The 18,212-nt window shown below is 48.0% G+C and overlaps 1 protein-coding gene across 1 annotated transcript; it reads right to left on the bottom strand.

Annotated features, from left to right (window-relative positions):
* Positions 1 to 9,777: 9,777 nt before the first annotated feature.
* LOC135902924 (uncharacterized) lies at positions 9,778 to 12,344 on the bottom strand. The gene is made up of 3 exons (XM_065433249.2): positions 11,748 to 12,344; positions 10,743 to 10,945; positions 9,778 to 10,330 (listed from the first exon to the last, which is right to left on the bottom strand). Exons 1-3 carry the CDS (start codon positions 12,139 to 12,141, stop codon positions 9,845 to 9,847), a joined length of 1,083 nt encoding a protein of 360 aa, XP_065289321.2. The 5' UTR covers positions 12,142 to 12,344; the 3' UTR covers positions 9,778 to 9,844.
* Between the last annotated feature and the right edge of the window lie 5,868 nt (positions 12,345 to 18,212).

Here is an 18,212-nt window from a genome sequence, read left to right on the forward strand (position 1 = left end):
CGTCGCGTACAATATCACAAAGTCTACGGTATCTTGGTTTTATACCCACCTAAAGCAGCTTTGCAGTCGGAAAAAGCGCCTGTACCACCTCGCAAAAAGAAGTACTTTGGTATCTGAGTGGGATGCTTACCAGAACGTGAACAAAGCTACATAGCAACTAAAGAAACTTGCTAAAAGTCTATTTCAAGAAAAGTTTCCCTGAAGTACTTACAAATGACCCAAAAAAGTTTTGGTGCATTATTAACCCTTACAAAGATGATAACCTCAACTGATTACAGTGAACTAGGGTGGTTGCTTGAGCTAGTCGGTAATTCATGATCAAAAATAACGTACAGCGCGAAGGACAAGGACTGCGATAGACGGCATACACAGCGCTGACTTCCAACAATATTTTATTGCGTTGCCACATCGTGTGTATATATACAAGAGGGGGCATGCGCAGAAAATTAAAGGTAGTCGCATGGGGTGTTCTAACAGCAAGTCACTGTACTAAGAGCATGGTCACCTGAAAAAAAATTAAAAAAAAACGTTACGATTTCTATCTGTTTAGATACGTCACTTCACCAGGGGTCAGCGCGATAGAGGGGGCACTAACGCACACACTACCCAGTTTTCTGATGAAATCAGCTTCCACAATTTCCCGGGTGAGCTGTGAGCTGCGTCTCGCTAAATCTTCAGTATCTTCAAAGAGGGGCATGCAGCCGCAGTCCCGGCAATGGATGCCCAAGTGGCCTTGTACAGTGCTGTGGACGTTGTTACAGTGTTCTCTTAGTCGATCGTTTAAGCACCTGCCAGTCTGTCCAACATATTTACTGCCGCAAGACAGGGAATTTGGTAGACTACATTCGTTGTGCACGTCACAAAACGTTTTCTGTGCCCGACAGAGCAACAACTCTGATGCGATTTAGGCGCGTTTACACGCTTACAGAGCCTTGCCAACTTTTGCGGGGCTGAGAAAACGACTGTGATCCCTGCACGCTGCCCAATTTTCTTTAGCTTATGGGAGACATCATGCACATACTGTAGCACTGCAAACCTGCGTCTTTCAGCCAGCTGGTTCCCTGATTGAGCGGGCTCATCACGTTTTGCGCGCCTCAGAAGCTGTTCCGCTATGGCTGAAGTTAAGGCCAAAGGGTAGCCAGCCCAAGAAAGGCGATCAATCAGCGCTGTGTATGTCGTCTATCGCAGTCCTTGTCCTTCGCGCTGTACGTTATTTTTGATTGTAGTGGATCAACAATACCCGACGCTGAATGTTCTCGAATCCTGAACTCCCTATTCTGCAGGAATTTCGTTCTATGTCCTGATCCTGTGCTTCCAACCATAGAGAGTTGCAATTACCCGGCTATGGATTTTATTACGATCGAGTCACTTGTAGAAAATAAAAATCTCAAGGTGTCGTCAAACCCTGGCGCAGACTTGGTTAACGCAAAGTTTTTGAAAAACACTGCTGTTTACTCATCTTTAATACTTTCAAAATATATTCCAGCAATATTTGGACGCCCATCAGCTCCCTAGAGACTGGAAAATTTGGAAGTTGGTTCCTTTTCACAAGTCTGGCAACAAAAGCTCAGCTCATAACTCCCGCCCCATTTCCCTCGCTAGCATTCCTTGCAAAGTACTCGAACATATCTTGTTTCACATTTAGTCAAGCACTTACACGATAACTCTTTCTTCACACGCGCACAGCATTGTTCTCGCAAACGTTTGTCCTGTGAAACACAACTGCCATCTTTCACTCACGATCTTCATCCTATTCTGGATAAAGGCTCATACGCAGGCTGTTCTCTTCGACTTTGCAAAGGATTTCGACAAGGTATGTAACAAACTACTCATTTTTAAGCTTAATAAACTGAATCTTGATCATAATCTCTTTGCATGGCTAGAGAACTTTCTTCTTATTCAATCACAGTTAGTTTCATCTAATAACCACTTGTCTCCATTTAGCCGTGTTGAATCTGGCGTTCCTCGATCAAGGATCAGTTCTAGGCCCTCCCCTCTTTCTAATTTACATTCGCGACTTACCCAACGAAATTTCTTCTAACATTTATCTCCTTGCCGACGCCTGCGTTATTCTTCATAAAATTTCTGCACTGCTGATACTAACGTCTTGCAAAATGACATAAACGCTGTCTGTAAGTGGTGCGACTTGTGGTTAATGCAACTAAACCCATCTAAGTGCAAAACCATGCATGTAACCCACCGTTAACTTCCTCTTTCGACCTATTACCTTAACAATACTACCATGGAAGCCGTTACATCTTACAGATACATAGGTGTGCATTTAACCTCTACACCTTCCTGTTCTTTACACATCGACAGCGTTATCAATAAAAGTAATCGCATGTTAAGTTATATCCGTCGAAATTTCTGCTCCGTCATCACTAAAGTTAGCTTTGTACAAGACGTTAATTGGAAGTAAAATGGAATATGCTTCATCAATTTGGGACTCGCATGCTGAAACACTAACCCAGTCTCGAACGCGTTCAAAATAATACCTCGCGCTTCATCTTAAGCAATTATAACCGCGCGGCAAGCGTAACTTCTATGAAAAATATCCTGCAACTTCCACCGCTTTCTGCTCGTCGCAAATGCTTTCGCTTAGCTCTGTTTCATAAAATTGCTTCCAGAATTTATATCGGCAAGATAATCTTATTTCATCCCCAACCTACATATCTCCTCGCATTGATCCTCACCACAAAGTTGGAGTTTTTCAGTGTCGCACTGGAGTTTGTCGTGTGTCTTTTGTTCCCGGGCCTCAGCAAGAATGGAACCACTTTCCCGGCGCGATAATTTCCATTGAACACCACGCACAATTTCGCATGGCCATAATTAACACCTTCACTTCGGGCTTCACATGACTATCGCTACGTCACTTGCTGCCTTCCTTTATTGTTTATTGCTTTGTAACGTTTTCTTTTTTTACCTCACTCCCTCTATAATACATTTGCGGTCTTGAAGGTATGATAAATGAATAAATGAAAATAAATTAAACGCACTGTGGGGGGATCGGGTGGTGAAAAAACTGTTATTAGCAATTTTTTAGGAAGATGAGGTGAAATGAAACAAGCATCTTGTAAATTTTAATTGAAATCTCTACTGTTACAGATACGCATGATCAAATATCTAAGTTTCACAGTAAGAAGTATGGGAGCATAAGAAATAAAAAAAGAACAATTTTAACATGCAATTCTTTTTTTATGGCACGTTTCAACGCCATGACTTGTCTTCTTTGTTGTTGTTGTTGTTGCTGTTGTTGTTGTCCTGAGTGGCCGTGGCACATTTGTTGCTGCAGTCGCAATCGCTTGGCCGCATCTTCTTCGTCGGTCGACTCCCGCTGCCCCTGTCGCCGAGCTCGTTGTTCGCTGCACTTTGCGCGACGAAGCTCTTCTTTAGAGGTTTCCGAGGACAATCCCGATTCATTTTACATGTTTATTTCACACGTATACGCACGAGGGCGTATGTGTTAAAAGAAGAAGAAGAAGAGGCTGTGCACACGAAACGCGTGTGAAGAAACGCGCTACTGAAGAGGCCTCACACAGCCAGAGGCAAAATCCAGGTTGATAGGCTAGTAGTGCTTTCGCAATGAAAAAATTGGGTATAGACGGGGGGTATCGGGGACGCAGCCGCAGTGGAGAACGTGAAACATCTTGTGCGTGTTGCTGAGGCTGTTTTGGTACCAGAGCACAAAAACACAGGCGACATTTGTTCACGTATTACAAATTTTGCATGCTTACATTATGATACAGATGGGGGAGGTTCTACGTTCGAATATAGCAATCGCACTCGCTCCCTGATCAGATAGTATGCCCGTCGTAATCATAGACGGTGGTAGCGGATTAAGATCACTCTGTCTTCGTATACCTGAGACTCTTCATGCTATTTCTGGACCTATAGTATACGTGTCGAACGCCGGGGCGCCATAACTGAGCAAGCGTGAAATTTCTCCAACAAAATGCAGATGTGTAAGCCTTATAATTCCCGGTAAGCACAGGTTTGATTTTGATGCATAATACCTACTGTGGTAGAATGAGCTCTCTGAAACGCGGGCACACGCGCTCGGATCGACAAACGTACTGCTGAGCTATGCCTCTCTGAACGCCGAGCGAGAAGCTAGATTTAGCCCTGATTGCATCATGCATGGAGGAATAACAGGAGCATCTGCGCACACGACACATGCATGATCCAGTAATGGCTCCTTTCCTCTATACAAAGCATTATCAAAGTATAGGGCGCGTGTGTAGTACCACTGCAAAGATATAAAATCGATAACACGATTTCGTTACATGCGGTTTTAGCAAACGAGCCTCTATGCTGACCGGACTGAAAACCGGTTCACATCAGAACCCCTCCCTCCTAAAGAATGAAAGAAAACTGAAGTCACGTGCTCGTATATTTCTGGGCGGCGGTGGGCAGCTAATGAAACTATTGAATACGAGCATGACAGTCGGTACCCTTCATCTCTGGAGCTAAAGAGAAGCCCTTTTAAAAAGACGGATTTAAATGCAACAGAATTCGTCAGTGACACTAAGCACGCACGTGAGCCCCAACAACCAGCCATTAGTCTTAGCCACGAAAGAACATCGAGGCCATTTCATTTTAAACTTGTAATCATAAAGTACGCCTAGCAGGACGGGGAGCTCAGAGAAATTAGGAGAGATATTGAACATATATTGATTTTTTCTCGTAGTTGGCCGATCAATCGAAACATGTAAATGCACGGGTGCTGAAATTCTAGCAGGTAAATTTTTGGGACGGACAAGCACGCCACTGATACATAATTGCACGTACGGACGTACTACGTAGGCGAATGTACTGTCGAGATACAGAATAATGAAAACACCACAGAAGTCGAAGATGCAATGACAGGTGTATAAGGTTGCATGCAACTTGAAGGCTTTAAACACTGAAACATGTACTGCATTTGGGCGATTTAGGAACTAGTTTATGCAGATGCGTTTCCACGATCAAAAACGACGAAAGGGCTTGCGCAGACTTTGCCGACGAATAAATGATAGAAGTTGAAAGTGGCTTCGCTGCCGGGGTTGTTTCTGCAGTGCACGCGCTAGATAATAGAAGTGTTACGGGAATATCGAATGCGGTTTCTGGCAGCGTTCCGCCACCCAGAATCATTGAGAAAGCTAGGCTCGCACGACGACAAAAATCGCTGATTCATTCAGGGACCCGTGCGTGGCTCACTGGCACGGAACAGTGCCGCGAGCAGCCATTGCCCGGGGCGCCCGCGTTTAAGGCGCGTTTTGGTGCCGCGTCACGCTCGCGCTCCGAGGAATGAAGCTGCACAAAAAAGTATGGGGTTTTACGAGCCAAAACCACTTTCTGATTATGAAGCACACCGTAGTGGAGGACTCCGGAAATTTCGACCACCTGGGGTTCTTTAACGTGCACCTAAATCTAAGTACACAGGTGTTTTCGCATTTCGCCCCCATCGAAATGCGGCCGCCGTGGCCGGGATTCGATCCCGCGGAAGCTGCACAGCGCAGCTCAGAAAACGGAGAAAGAGCACATGCATGGACTTCGAAATGATGTTGTGCTGGTTGCAAATGGTTTTCACGGTTCCAGGCCGGCTTTTGTACTGTTTGTACTGTTCGGAGAATCACTAGCGGTTAGGAGCCTAAACGCCATCCGGTAGGCGGCGAATGTCAACACGCACAAAAATGGCGATTGCGCGGAGGAACGCTGACCTGCGGGTATAGTAGAGATATGATGGTTACTGTAAAAAGTTCACGAATGTGCGGACGGTTTCTTTCACGTATTGACGACAACCAGAAAGAGACATGTCTTGGCGAGGTAGTGATGTGCAATATAAGAATTCCAAACATGAGAGAAATCGGTGGAATGCGCCAGAATCGTGGAAGGCGATAGCACGCAAGGAATGACGATTGAAGCGCTAATATCGTTCTGGCATAGGTCAATTGTTTAATGTGGTACCAATTTGGGCAACTGGGAACATCAAAGTTATGGCAACCCCCGGAAGGCGAGTGCTAGTTTCGGTTTCAAGGAACGTGCGCGCTCCAAGTGGTTGCCGGACATCGTTATCTTTTATTTCTCTTTTTGTGAATTTTAAATCGGGCGAAGCGCGGCAAGTGGTTGTCCTCGTGCGTCCGTCGAACTTACCTCCGCTCACCCTTGCCACTCGCTCAGCGATATCAAAAGTAGGATGGCGCTTGGTCATCTGCCTCGGTTGCCGTCCCAAGTGTGAAGATGGGAAAGATAAGACAGAGAAGCTTGATCAGGCGTGCAAGGAACGGAAGACGCAGGAAACCAGGTCAACCAAGCATTAGACGAAGATGGCTAAATCGGGGCGTCACGTGTGTTGCGCGGCTCTGTGGTGTTCCAACACCGGGAATTCCAGTTATGCGAAGTTTTTCAGGTTTCCTAATGACAGCTGGTAAGCACAAGTACTTCACTTCGTTTTCTGAGCAGGTATTCATATTGCATGAGTAAATCAGTTCTATGCAAGCCCGAGTGGACTGACGTAGGAGCAGTGTCGCTCGACCCATTCGTCATGACGGCAGCCCATCTGCTGTCGGTGAAATACTTGTACTGAAGGGCTTGAGTGCGGGTTCGTTTTTATTGCTCTGCTACGTTGCACATGGCTCAGCTTCGGTGCACCTGTGCAAGTTTTTGAGCATCTGTATTTAGACAAGGCGCAATGTTATTGGTTTTGCTGGCGAAATGTATTTAATGATACCAGTAATACAAGTACAGACTATTTAATCCCCTTTCGATGAAGAGTGCTATTTAGTTTTCTAATGAATGGTTTCATGCTTCCTTGCGTTGCTGTTGTGTAAAAATAGTGTCCTAATATTCACTGTGCTCTTCTGTATATATGAATACGACGCGAAGTATGACGACAGGCAGTTAAATGCGCTTTAGAAATCTGTACCCGAATTTGGCACGTAGTTTAAATAATTGCAGCAATTATAGGCTACTTCCTGTTCATGCAGATGCATGTAGACAGCTTTAAATTCTGTGGGTCCCTACTTTTTTTTTTAATTAGAAAGCATGCCCTTACTTCTCATACTGTCAATGAAATACATGTATTGTACTCCACCTTCTTTCTGCAAGCCACAAAATGTATCGTCGTCATAAAATACGTGATAGTCAAGTTCCGTGTGACCAGTCCGTGGTGGTTAATTTTCGCATTGGCTTGGATCTTCTGGAATCTATGTTCGCTCATTATGTACAAATTTCAGTTGTGAATTAAAGTTGCTTCTGCAGATTGACACTTTTCCACTGCGTGGAGGTCAGTCTTTTCCCAGTACGGAATGTGTGAATAAAAACAAGAACGTTCAACTTTTACTTGTGTTGAGTTTTGGCCGACTGAGAAATCGGCCAGCTTTAGTTTGTACCCTTCACAGCACATGAACCAAATTAACGATTGCAGGTGCCATTAAGTTATTTTCTTTATACTGTAGCCCTAAACTTAACCACAAGTTAGGAATTTCATAGCGACTGCTTTCACGAAATGTAATTATTACCTGCGAATATTGGTAGTTAAGGACGGTTTGCAATATAAATATATTTTCATAATAATTGCTTGGTACTGGTGTGTACGAGCGCTGTCCCAGTGCTTGGAACAACGAATAGAAGCTTGCAAGCAAACGCGGCAGAAAACAAGCGCTTCGTAGCCACGCGATTCTGCCACGAATCTGCTCCGCGATTTGGCCAATGTACAGGGTCGTCCTTTTTGAAAGGGAACACGCGAGCGCGTGGCCTGTGCTCTGCGGCGGCTGCCTAGAGCGCCGGTCAGTGGCAGCCAGAGGAAGCACGTCCGCTTTTGGCGTCATCTATTGACGGTCAGAATGACTAGGCATGGCCGATTGGAAGCGCCTACTAGACTTCCCTTCCCCGTATTACTGATGCGCAAGGAGTGGGGCCAGCAGTGCGAGCGCGATTTGCTAGCTGCAGGCCCCGCTCCTTGCGCATCAGTAAAACGGGGAGGGGAGTCCAGTAGGCGCTTCCAATCGGCCATGCCTAGTCATTCTGACCGTCAATAGATGACGCCAAAAGCGGACGTGCTTCCTCTGGCTGCCACTGACCGGCGCTCTACGAAGCCGCCGCAGAGCACAGGCCACGCGCTCGCGTGTTCCCTTTCAAAAAGGACGACCCTGTACACCGTGCAGCGGACGTGCAAGAGAACACGAACGCAGCCCGCTTGCATGCGAAGTGGGAAAGGAGGGCTTCGCGGCAACACTCCTCCTCTCGGCGGCGCAACCTCTCCCTCTATCTTCTGAGCTCATCAGTGACGTCATGGAGGCACTGTTGTGTTCGTCAATAATTTCCAGTTGGATATGCGGCAAGCGCCAGTGGCGGAAACATCGCTGCCGCCGCGTATCGGCATGGGACCGAGTGTCCCAAAGTGGGCATAAGGAGTTTCCGCACCCTGGTTATTGCATGCAATCAGCACATAGGCTAAATAAAAGACACGAACGATGGGCGCCAATAGGCATAGTCTGTTAGCGTTGATATTTTAAAGCGAAGCTTTCTTTGCCTCTTCCTTCGACTTTCCCACTGCTGCTGCTGTCCGGCACACCGCGCCGAGGGGGGGAGGGGGGGGGGGGCGTTCAGAGCGTGTATATACATGGAAAGAGCGTGGCAGAGAAGAGACGCGAGGAGACGCGACATTGTGCACCGCGTCGAATGTGCACAATGTCCTCTGGAGCTCCCGGGTCGTCGCCCCATTAGCCTCTAGACAGCTGTAATAATCCGTGACCCCCCGCAAGCGCTTACCTTTCTACCAAAGTGCAAGTCCAGAGGGAAGCTAGAGAGAATGGAAGAGGATTGGAGAGAGGGGTCAGGGAATGGGTAGAACCGATGCAGTCGGGAAACGAGTGAATAAACAGGATTGCCACTCTTCGCTCGCAGTCCCCATTCAAATACAAGGGGGGGGGGGGATGGGGGGATAGAGAAAAGGTGACTTGATTAGGCAAGGAAACGCTGGATAAACTTAAGTTCAAGGTACGGTACGGTGCGTTTCTGCTGAAAATAAACACCATGCAGATTTGTCAAGCGGACAACTTACGCAGTGCGTGCAGAAGCAGAGCCGCATGAAAGCGCACCGCAGGGTCTAGGCGACACAAAGGAAGCGGTCGCACGTCGACACTTCTGTTGCTGCTCTGGCATTGCTCGAGGTCATAGATTTGACCGAGGCAGCCGCATTTTGACGGGGGCGAAATAAAAAAAAAACACTCATGCAGTTTGATTTAGGGACACGTTAATGAACACAACGGCGTCAAAATTTTAATCCGGAGTCCACCACTACGGCGTGCCTCATTACCCGACTGTGCTTTCGGCACGCACAGCCCCGTTATGTAATTCAAGTTAAATACTTCTGCATCAGTGTGATGTGCCATTTCAGGCAATGACAATGCTCAATCCTCTCGGAGGTTATGAAATATGGCGCACAACAACGGCTCAAGCAAATACCTCTCCCTGTTTGTTCTGTGTACTACGCAGGAAAACAGCAGTGGTACACACAAGGTAACGTTTAACGTCAACTCACCGCTCTCGTGTTAGACTAAACGTTGAAGACTGAACGTTCGCCGTCAACATCACCGCTAATCATCGTCAATCAGAGTAATCAGCACAGAAAGCTTCGCGTACATCGATTCCCACAGGGCGTGGGATCTGCATAATTTTTTGGTTATATATTCCTAGACTAGTTGCCATTACAACCTAGGTATCTTTACTGACGAGAACGAAGACGGTGCGGAGTGATTCACATCCACAAGTGAGGAAAGTGACGACAAGGGTGAATGCATGGTGCAACTTTTTAATTATGCAGAGCAGCTGACTCGGTGAAGCCACGCAATGTCCACATCAGTTAAGGGCGCCGTCTTTCGCTGAAACGCGTGAAGCACTTGAAGAAGTCCTTCGTACAGCTCATGATGTGGCAATGGAACTCGAGCCTGTCCTCATCCGACAGCCGGCGCATGTAATTAGCAATTATATTGCCGAACTGGTCGCACTCGTCGTAGTAGCCGCCGGCACTGAGCGACTGCACACTCTCGACATGCGGCCCGGTGTTGCTGCCGCCGCTGCTGCTGCACGTGGCTAAAGGGAGAAGTGGCGTTACATCAACGCTGTCAGGGGAAAGCCGGACCTTCTTTGCGGGCTGTGGAGCCGAAGGAGACTCAAGGCGGTTGGTGTATTCGGCGCAGTCTTCAGTGGCGACCTCATCGTTGGCAACCCCCGGCTGTGCAGGAGGCGCCGAGACGCTGTCGGGCAAGATGCTAGGCTCGTCCGCTTCCATTATGACCCCGTCACCGTCGTCCAACAGCGCATCGTCACTCTCTTCCTCCAGCTCGATCTGCAAAAAATACGTTGTTGCAAAGCGCAGAAATACTAATTTCGCGGACGTCACACAATATAAAGGAAACAAAGTGATAGGAGGGAATGTAATTGGAGAACTTCATATACGCCAAACAGTTACGATAAAGAAGCCCGCTGATAAACAAAAGATGAACAACGTGTAAACCTTCGATGGAGAACCATGACGAGCGCGAACGACTCGAGCGATTAACATCGCGCATGTTCGTCGTTTTCCGGTCTGACTCGAGATTACGTGACGGATTTCGGCTCTGCTTGCTGCGCCCAGGAACACTTGCTGGCGTACAGATAGAGTATGCGCGTCTAACGTTGCCTTGCTACTGCTGTGAACTAGTCTTGGACTGCCGCGAGGGCGTAGGTAACCGGTAACATCAAGAGCAGGCGCCACTCACCAGCAGCTCTTTCTCGAAGTGAAGTAGTGGACTAATGACGGCAGCCCGGAAGGGCTCCGAGTGAACCCGCAGGAAGCTGAGGCAGTCGAAGAACTTCCACCGACCGGTGTATTCGAGCTCTCCGTTTTTTGCCCGCCCAGTCTTGTCTTTCAACTCATCGTAGTACTGCCGCCTCTTGATGCTGTACACATATCGTAGGTTGTCTGCAATGGAAGGAGCGGATAGAGCACTAGGACATTTGGAATATGTAGATACGAATTTAGTTTCCAAGTAGACCTCAAGCAGAACACGGGCCAATAAACAGTTCGCCGAGCATCCGGCTTTGTTTTTGTTCCGTTTAGGCAAAATAATGCTGTAAATTAGTTGATTATAGGCGCCCAAGTAGAACTGCTGTTCCGTCGTGTTGTGAACATGGTACGCGACATTTCATATTTCGTTTGCGGAAAATACGCAAGAGTTGGAGGCAATGCACCGCTAGCGAACCGCGTTCTGACTTAAACACGTGCCGTGGAGAGTTACATCCAGATGTCACCTAGGCGTGTGTCCCGTGAAGATGCGAGTGCTATTGGCAAACGCTTGTTCACGCGTTTAGCAGGCTGCCACGAGTTGCGCGACCACTCGTCGTTCGAAAAAAGAAAAAAAGGATGCTTATTATAGAAGCCCTGTAGCAATATTGTGGCTACATGTTCTTAGGAGATACACCAAGATTTAACGCACACTGGCAGGAGTCCGTTTGTAGGCCCTTTAATGGACGGCGTAATAGTACGACTGCGAAAAAATTGCCTAACACAATACGGATACAGAATGACGCCTCGCGGAAGACGGAAAGTAGAGACGACGCAAGGAGGCAGAAAGCCAAATTCGCGTGCTTCTCAGACGCTCGTGGTGCCAACAGGCACTGCCAATATCCATGCCAGCGGTCACGCTCACTTAGAGGCGTAGATTATCCGACATATAGGGATGGGTACAAGTATATATATCGCACTAAGAGAAGGTTGAACTCACCACCAGTGAACGGTCCCAGCATGGGGAAATGCTTCTGGAGGTGAACGGCGAAGCGCTCCCAAAGGCGACGCTTGAGTCGCAGGTTTTTGAAGCTCCTCGAGTCGTTCTTCCACAGGCAGGGGTTGCTCTCAATGAGGGCGAACAGCTCGGCCAGTGACTCGTCGCTGTGGGTAGGCTTGACCGTCGCCAGCCGCTGCCCGGCGCCCCCGGACAGAGTGGCGGTACTGGAGCACTGGTGCATCGAGCCGTCGGCACCGTCGGGCAAACCCGGCGTGATACCGCCGTCTTCGCTCGGAGCCAAGCTCGAGCAGGGACGACGCTTCTTCCGCATCGCTTCCACAGGGAAGCTCACCGCAGCTCTGACGAGAGCCGGACGGGCCTCGAGCTTTTTCATGTTTTTTTCCTCGTCGGGGATCGCGCAGCGGCTCGTGGTCAATTGCTGGAAAAAAAAGATATCGCGCTCCCCTTATCACCGTCGGGGCATGATCACGCTCACAGCGGACGGTGTCAGTCGCCGTCAGAGCGAAATGACTTGGAGATGCGCACTTCACCGGTGCTCGGCTCTTCGCTCTCGTGACACATCCTGCGTTCCCCTCTCCGTCGTCTCCATTCGATGCCGAAGTCGCGAGGCGTGCCTTTCACCGCGGCTGTATCTCATCCCTCGACTCGCGCTTTTTCGCTCGCGTCATTCAAGATCCCGTGTGTGGCCCGAATGGTGCGGCGCTTATCTGGCTTAGCGCGTCTTCGTAAAAGGGAGGTTAGCTGCGCGGACGCAGAGAAGCGCTATTGAAGGGATCGGTTCTGTTTAATTAGCCTCTTTCACACTAAAACATTTCGGAATTGGTTGCTCGTGAGCTCGTTATTGTACTCAAAGCTGCGTTTCTCAAGCTAGGCAGCCGCATGACTTGCCCGCACAGCAGGCTATTCTGAAGGCTAAAGGCGGCTCAATCTCTATGACGCCCTGTTGCTGAGCACCAGGTCGCGGGTTCAGCTACCGGAGACCGCATTTCAATTAGGGCAAAATGCAGAAAAGCTAGCATGGCAAGAACGCCTTAAGAACGACAGGTCGTACGAACCATTCCACAGCCCCTACAGGCCGCATGTTGCTCTCGGTCGCGAAACCCCACAATTTATTACAATGTGGTTGTCACCCAGGCTTGTTCGTATCACGACATAATACGGCAAAACAAAGAAGCAATGGGCCTAATGCCAGGAAAGCGCTCGTGTCGTTCGTTTCACTATCCTTATTTCTCTTTTTGCGCTGTTTGCTGTATTACACCCCCATAGTTTAGCGAAGTGTGTTTTGAGCGATAGCAATAGTACTTGGTGACAGGAAAAGAAGCTTCAGATAAAAATCTATTCCAGAGATATTGTTCACCTAACTTCTGAATGTAACACACCAACTTTCTTGCAAAAGATAATAAATAAAAGGTAGCTCGAACGAACTCTCCAAGCCTTTTTCATGCGATATAGGTATTTGTTTCGTTGCTCTCGGCTGCTCGAGAGAAAGAGGACAAGCGATAAATTTTTTTTTATGCAGCACGAAACGTTGTACGAACAAAACGCTGCGAGAGAAGACGCACCGCGGGCGTGTACTCATATGAGGCATTTGACGTTAAAAGTCAGCAGGCTGGATATCAGAGGACGGCTGTCGAGCAATGAGTTGAACCAGGGGATCGAGAAGAATGTTCCCGTGCTTCGGCCTCAACAAAACGTAGGCGCTATGCATGGAGTCTCGGTTAGAGTGCTTAGGAGTGAAGTGTGGGCAACGATAGCGATGGATGATGCCCATTTAACGGTGAGCGGATAGTAAAGATGCCACCAGCGACGGCACTCGGCACCCGGCGGTTGCATCTTTAGCCCACCATCAAGCGATGCTCATGATGCGTAGTCGTGAGCATCGTACGTGATGCACCACGTGTCGCCATGCTGCGAATCACGCTTCGCGCACACAACGAAGTCATGCCATCTTCTGCTGCGCTTTTGGGTGAACATACTGTTTGCTACTCTTTGTGTGTTGGTGCCAGGCTGGTCGTTGCTGTGTTCCGTTTTCTCTTTGTTTATGGCATCTCGCTGTGAAGAAATTGTGATATATTATTAACCCAAGAATAAAACCCGATTGAAGCCGCGTATACCTTAAAGATGGCACCTTGAAAGAGAAACGTCGCCGTGCACGTGAGAGTAGCCACAAATGAGTCCCATAACACTTTCTCACAAAGAAAACTTCGCACTTGAATAAAAATATGTCCTGGTCTGAGGAGAGGGAGGAGGGGAGGGGGGGGAGGGGACAGCGCGTTTTTTTTTTCGTTGGTCGCTCTATAGTAGGTAAAGTAACCAGCAGAATTACTGCATGGATTTTACTGCGTTGAGCAGTGAATGCACGCGAAATGTTTTTATTCGCTATCGCCATTTCACGCTACGCCGCATACGACTGGATATGCTGTCGTTGCTCTTAAATATCATCATCATCATCATCATCGTCATCATCAGTCTGTTTACGCCCACTGCAGGGCAAAGGCCTCTCCCATATTTCTCCAACAACCCCGGTCATGTACTAATTGTGGCCATGCCGTCCCTGCAAACTTCTTAATCTCATCCGCCCACCTAACTTTCTGCCACCCCCTGCTACGCTTCCCTTCCCTTGGGATCCAGTCCGTAACCCTTAATGACCATCGGTTATCTTCCCTCCTCATTACATGTCCTGCCCATGCTCTTAAATAATGTGCCTTATTTTTACTTCTGGAGATTTGCAACAAATGGTCAGGCATTGCAAGGGCTGAAATTCTATTCTGCACTGTCCACGCAGTCTTGTGTGGTCTCGTCCACCGCCTTTCACGACGTCTCGATTTTTTACTTTTCCTAACAGATTTTCCTCGCTGCTGCTGCTAGCGGGATGCCCCGGCTCGGCCGACTGCATGGGCGCTTCCTCACAAAAGTACACCAAGATGCAAATCAGGTAAGCTGGAGGTTCATCTTTGCACCGTCTGCACTCAATTCCACCACGTTAATGAAACCTCGCAAAGCTTCTCTGCCATTTATATAAACATGCACGCATGTCTTGTGCCAATAATCTCGACGGAATGCTTGTAGCCAGTGCCCATAACCTATCGTCAGACTCCTGGCGACCTCACAGTTGTCGTTCTTCTCGCGTTTTCTACAATGAAGCTCGCATATATTAAAATCTATTGGACGATGAGCAGAAACATTGCATATAATTGATTTTAGAACATTGAGGAAAAGCAACAAGGCAAGTAAAAGCAGGTGACAGCTATTTAATGTGGTGGACAAACCTCTGCAATTTTTAATACTAGCACAATAATCTTGTCTTGAGAATCCTATTCGATCCGAGAACTTCTGATTCAGAAACCCCGAGCATTCGTTTGTCGCTAAATAAATATATACGGGAAGACGATTGCGATCGGAACCTGCAGGGAGAAAGGATTGTGCAAGTGCCTGTGTGCATTCTGGCCGCTCTCAGTTCCCTGCGTTAATACAACTCGGGCGATCGCCACTGCCGAATGACACGTGACATTCGCGCAGCGGAAGAATGGTGTGAGCACGTGCACCTGCACATTTATTTTGCACGATAACTTGCCGTCATGAAACTAAGTTGCCTTGCTTTAAAGCCGTCTGTATATTTAATCATCATATTTACTGTCTCGAATTACATGAACTACACTTTTCATTTGCTTTGCAGATATTAATAGGTTTGCATGCATAAAAAGGCGGTGTCTGTCCATCTAGTAATGTACGTGTACTTGGCTTCTTTTCTCAACTATACCGGTTGTTACTTTCAATCGTACGTTAGTATCATAACCAACCGAATACTCTCCGTACATATCGTGGCGTGTAATTATTTTGTTCTATTTGTGTCGGGGTTAGGACTCTCAACTTTTGTTATTACGCTTTCGTGATTTCGGCTGCGTCGCAATGCACGCACGCTCGTCAATAATGTGAGCTGTGTGTTTCGAGAAAGGATTTCTTCCTTTTTCTAATTACATCATTCGCGCACTTGAAATCGTGAGTGTCGTGGCCATTTGGCCTGGTTATGTAGGTGTATTCAATATCTTGTTGGACCACTCATGTCCGTTATGCCTACTTCGGCTTATGTCACTGGGGCTAAGTTTTAAAAAAATTATCTATTCTAAGATTATACAAAAATTGAAATCTCAACGTCGGGATATAATCGTTTGCTTTTTCCATGGGACAATAAATAGCGGCACACACGTGAATTAGAAATCTCCATAACAAAATTACGCATCCCACCCCTAAATCTTTACCTGTACAGGTCCGGTCTGGCATCGTCCCCTCTGTGTACCTGTCAGGAACGTGAATACCTTGACTGCTTTCTATAAGATGCTATTGATTCAGAAATCACAAGAAGAAATTCGAACTTTCATTCTGAAAATTACGTATCTTTTTAAATGCTCAAAATATCATCCCATTCGTGGCTTTTTCATTGGTGTTTCGCCACAGGAACACCTGAATGGCCATTCGCAACTCTATGTGTGACACAAGAAGGCTACCATGTTAATTCTCGAAATCAATAGTTGGGTAGCTCCTAAAATCGCCAGCCTTACGTGGATGTTCGCGGGTCGCGTTCCCGTGTTTGTGGCCGAGATCAGCCCGCCGCCCGTTCGCGGCCTCCTCGGCTCTGGCGTCCAGTTGGCCATGACGCTAGGCGTGCACGCTGACCGTCTTCGTAGGCGGCAATTAAGTGACTCGACTGGATGACGCTTGCTCTACTGTGTATCATGTGCCGTCCCGTGCCTATGGCCGTCGCATTGGCGTTCGCCGTCGAGTCCCCCGCTGGCTGGTGGCCCACGGCCGACGTGACAAGGCGCTCGACGCTCTGTGGTTCCTGTACGGGCCGAAGTTCTGCGCCGAGGCCGAGTGCCTGGCCATCGTGGAAAGCTTGCTGCGTCAGCTGGCTGCCGTCGGAGACTTGCTATACAGCGCAGCTAGTCGCTGCCGCTCGCCTGCACGCTCCTGCTCACGTTTTTCCAGCATGTTCCACGGCATCGACGTTATCACCTTCTGCGCGGTCAAGATAATCGAGTCGTCCAGTTGAGATCTTGGCCGCCGACTGCACGTTTATGCTAGGAGGTGGGCAAGTAATCTTGTCGCACGCAGCATCCCTGCTCGTCGACCGCGCGGGCCGCCGCTGCCTCGAGCTTGTCTCATGTCTAATTGTGACTGCCAGCCTGGCAGTGTTGGGGTTCCTAATTCTACTACTACAAGGACATGGACAATGGAGAATTCCACCATCGCTATCGGTATGTGCCGCTCGCGTATATTGCCGCCTTCTGCCTCGGCATTGGCCAGTGCCCTGGGTCGTTATGGGGGAGATTCTATCACCCAGAGCCCGTGCTCTCCCTACTGGCGTCAGCACTGCCTTCTGCTTCTTCTGCGAGTTCCTTATCAGCAAGGAGTTCCTGGACCTGGTCCGTCTATTCAACTTCTCCGGTCTCTTCCGGACGTTCACGTTGGTCACTGTTGTGCAGGTCACCTTCGTCTACACGTGCATTCCAGAGACTAAAGGGAAGCCTCTCGGTGACATCATTTAGATATTCGAGAGCCTTCCGGAGTTAGGTTCTAGCGACCCTCAATCCAGTTCCGACTGCGCCTTTTTTCGAGTGTGTCATGGGGTAGGGAAGGCACTTGGTTTCTGCGTATGTACCTGCCGCAGTGCTGTCATGCCTGCATGCATTCACTTATACATCACCGTGATGGGGCCGGGCCGTCTCATCCAGGAAGACGCGTGGCCTAAAGACCGCACCGAACCAGAGCTCTCCTTCCAACACGTACGGGTGTAGTCCTAGCAGGATTGCAACGTGGCATACGTTGCCGAGTTAAGCCTGTGCTAGCTTTATTAATAAACAAGACGTAGCGCAGAAATGCCATGAAAAGCTAGGAGAAATAAGTACACACCTCCAGTGCTGTGTTTCTGCTCTGCGATCTTCAAGTGCTATAGTTGCGAGTGTAAATTGATGCTTGAGCCGCAAGGAACGAGGCAGTTGCTGTGCTAAAGGCGTCTTGATTTTCAGGCTCGATTAGTTGTTTCGTCTAGGGATTATTTATCTTGAGGCCAAAACTTATACAACTCATGTCACGTGCAAAATGACTCAGTGCCAACTACGAGATTTGAGTGAAAGTATTTTTTTCCTGTATTTCGAATTCCACGACGTGCATTATACTATACCATAAAGTAGGCAGTTGCGTATCACAAAGAAGGTAAAGTTATTCCTCTACTATCACAGGATTTATAATTACAATTTTTATACATCCCCCCTCCCTTCCTCAACCAACACTCTTATAACTGCTGACATCTTGTCAATTCCCCCGTAGCGAGTTAGCGCAGTTATACGAAGAAAACTCAAGCAAGCAAGAACTCTTCACTGTACGAGAATGTTTCTGTCGCAGTAGATGAGTTCAGACGAAGGAATCGCTCCTGTCTTTTTACTA

The sequence above is a fragment of the Dermacentor albipictus genome, chromosome 1, assembly GCF_038994185.2.
Source record: "Dermacentor albipictus isolate Rhodes 1998 colony chromosome 1, USDA_Dalb.pri_finalv2, whole genome shotgun sequence".
Classification (NCBI taxonomy): Eukaryota; Metazoa; Arthropoda; class Arachnida; order Ixodida; family Ixodidae; genus Dermacentor; species Dermacentor albipictus.